Here is a 2,942-nt window from a genome sequence, read left to right on the forward strand (position 1 = left end):
ATTAAATTCTTCTGTATTTGCCAATTCCTTTCGATACAATGACTCAGTATATTCCTCCCATCTTCTTTTGATATTTAGCTTCATTATTTTGCAATATTTTTAATTCTGTTTTGATTAGCAAGACTCATGCCCTAGAAAAACACAGGAACCAGTTCTAGGACGTCGCGACCTACATCGCACCCCAAGCTCCTGCCCAATACTGGCCTCCGGCCGCCGCTGCACAACAGCAGTCCGGCCGACACACAACAACCCCATTCCCTGAACTGGTATACCTTTTGTTGTCTGTTATTAGAAACAACAAAATTTTTTTAAATCACATACATTTTCTTACAGCTTCTGCTCTGACTTGCACCTTTATGATTTGGGAAGAGGGGTTTCATCTGGTCCTACCAGTATCAGGAATCAGCTCATGCTAATTTACTAATAATCTACTCCACACTACATAAAACTTAAAGAACCAACACACTACCAAAATCGTGAACACATAGTCTGAAAATCAACATTTTTGTACTTCATTACTAGTATTATATAGAATCGCGCAACATTATATACATGTTATATCATACTGACTTTATCAATAGTCATATGTCCTATACAAAGTGAGATGAAGCTGTATATGGCCTCTAACGTTTATAAAAAGCATGATAGTAAGATAAAGAAAAAAAAAAGATTATATATACAATCATGGGAAACTAATTTTCTACTTAGGCACCTGACAAGTGCACTTCTATTTAGAAGTAAGTTGCAATCTGTCATTCTAAATTTTAACCTTGAAATGTAAAGTCTCATCAGCCAAGTTTAGAGCCCTGGTGTGGTAGCCTACAAGGTCAGCGGTTCTAATCCACCAACAGGAAACTTGGCAAAGATTTACAGCCTTGGGAACTCAATGAATGGTCTTTGTGAGTCAGAACTGATTGGTGGCAGTAGATAGAGTCTAATGACTGAAAATAAGAATCATAATCTGATTATACAAGAGTGAAGCCACATTTATTGGGGAATAAGTATCAGAAAACTAATATAAAATGAGTATTTTTCAAAGTAACATCATCATTTAAACATTACTAGAGACAAGAACTTTAAATTCGTGATTCTTGTCTTACAGCACAGTTACAGGAGGCTTTGCCACATTTTATGGGCCAATGGAATTTTATCTGGTTCGTACTATATAAATTCCAGAAATTACTTTTTAATTTAATTTCTAACAATGTCTTATTTCACAATCTAATAGAAGATGAACGATGCTGTGATCTGGCAGGAGAACTTGGCTGCACTTCAGAATGCACACTAAAAGGATCTTACCTGGAGCAACACCTTCCCGCTGTACACACTCATGGGATACATAGTGCCAAATGTCATCAGAGCAATGGCAATAGCTGAGGCTGTGTCAACAGCAAAGTAATTGCTAAAAGAAAAAACAAATTCCAAATCTTACATGTATCCCTCACTGGACGTCTTACAGTATCATTGATTAAACAGTATTTAATTTAACCAATAGGCTTGTTTTATCATAATTGACCAATACCTGTAAAGGGAATTATCTTAAAGCTTTCCAAGTAAAGTTTACTCAAAACCTAAGGGAGTAGGGGAGATCTGGTGGCCTACTGGCAAGAAGCTGTGCTTTGAATCCACCAAATACTTGGCTGGAGAAGGATGGGCAGTGTCCTCCAGTGCCAGTGAGATTTGACCTGATGGCACACACAACAATAAAAAACCCCCAAAACAAACCCATAAAAACTAGGGGGGGGAACCTAACAAAAATTATATTAAGCTGTATGAAGGTGAATGAGGAAGGGAAAAATGTTTTTAACATCCCTCCACCATGTATTTTTCAGTAGATATCCTTGTGAATTAGGAAGATTTCAAAAAAAATTTTACACACACACACACACACACACACACACACACACACACACTTGCTTCTGATGCGGAGACTAATGGACATTGTAAATTATTCCATCAGTTTTCCGGTAAACTTTTCAAAAGCAGCTACCAAAAGTTTTCAATATTCCCCATCATTTTTACACCATAAGACTCTCCAGGAATTTATTCTAAGAATATTGTGGCCAATGAACAAATTCAGCCTGTGCAGAAGTTCTGCTGACAATGCAGAACAAAATGACAACCTGATTACGCATTCATTTTTTCCTTTGTCCCATATGCTAGGAATAGAAACATGAATAAGTTTTCATCCTTGTCCTTGACACAGCAGGGATACAGATGCGAAAACCATAATGTGTGAACTAGAGTATTTTGCTATGCATATTCAAAAAAACCAAACAAAAAAACCAAACAAAATTATATACATCTTTTTTAAAAACTATAATGGGACACTTCAGGTCCTAAAATAGAAGTCCCCCTGTAGGTTACCATGATAGATATCTGAAAAAGTGAATCTCAAACTTATCCAAGTAGGGATGGTCGAAAAAGACTAAATATAAAAAGAAGAGGTAACATTTGAGCTAAGTCTTTAAGGAAAACAAGATAATGAAACAAAGATACCCCAGACAGTGAAAACATCACATGCACGAGCATAGGCATGTGCAGTGTTAGCTTAAAAGTTGACTTTCCTAGCCATGATGTTAGCCCCCTCTTGTCTCCAGCTACCTTAACTGAAGACACATAGTCTTGCAAATCATCAAAAGCTATGGGACTTGACCCAGCAATTCTACTACTGGGAATTTACCCTAAAGAAACCATAACTACCACCCAAGGAGATATAGGCGCACCCATGTTTATTGCGGCTTTGTTCGCAATAGCAAAGAGTTGGAAACAACTCAAGTGCCATCAACAAATAAATGGATAGATAAGCTCTGCTATATTCACATAATGGAATACTATGCTGCATTGAAAAACCAGGAACTCATGAAATATTCTATAAAATGGATGACCCTGGAACATTATGCTGAGTGAAATATCTCAGTCACAAAAGGACAAATATTGCA

General features: G+C 36.9%; 1 protein-coding gene across 1 annotated transcript in view; it reads right to left on the reverse strand.

Annotated features, from left to right (window-relative positions):
* Positions 1-2,942, reverse strand: part of SLC30A6 (solute carrier family 30 (zinc transporter), member 6) — a 53,313-nt gene that overhangs the window by 14,200 nt on the left and 36,171 nt on the right. The window contains exon 10 of the mRNA XM_006882365.1: positions 1,300-1,402. Coding sequence (XP_006882427.1) covers positions 1,300-1,402 — 103 coding nt within the window. The remainder of the gene's footprint in view (positions 1-1,299; positions 1,403-2,942) is intronic.

This window comes from Elephantulus edwardii, unplaced genomic scaffold (genome assembly GCF_000299155.1).
Source record: "Elephantulus edwardii isolate Elephantulus edwardi_28Jun2011 unplaced genomic scaffold, EleEdw1.0 scaffold00019, whole genome shotgun sequence".
Classification (NCBI taxonomy): Eukaryota; Metazoa; Chordata; class Mammalia; order Macroscelidea; family Macroscelididae; genus Elephantulus; species Elephantulus edwardii.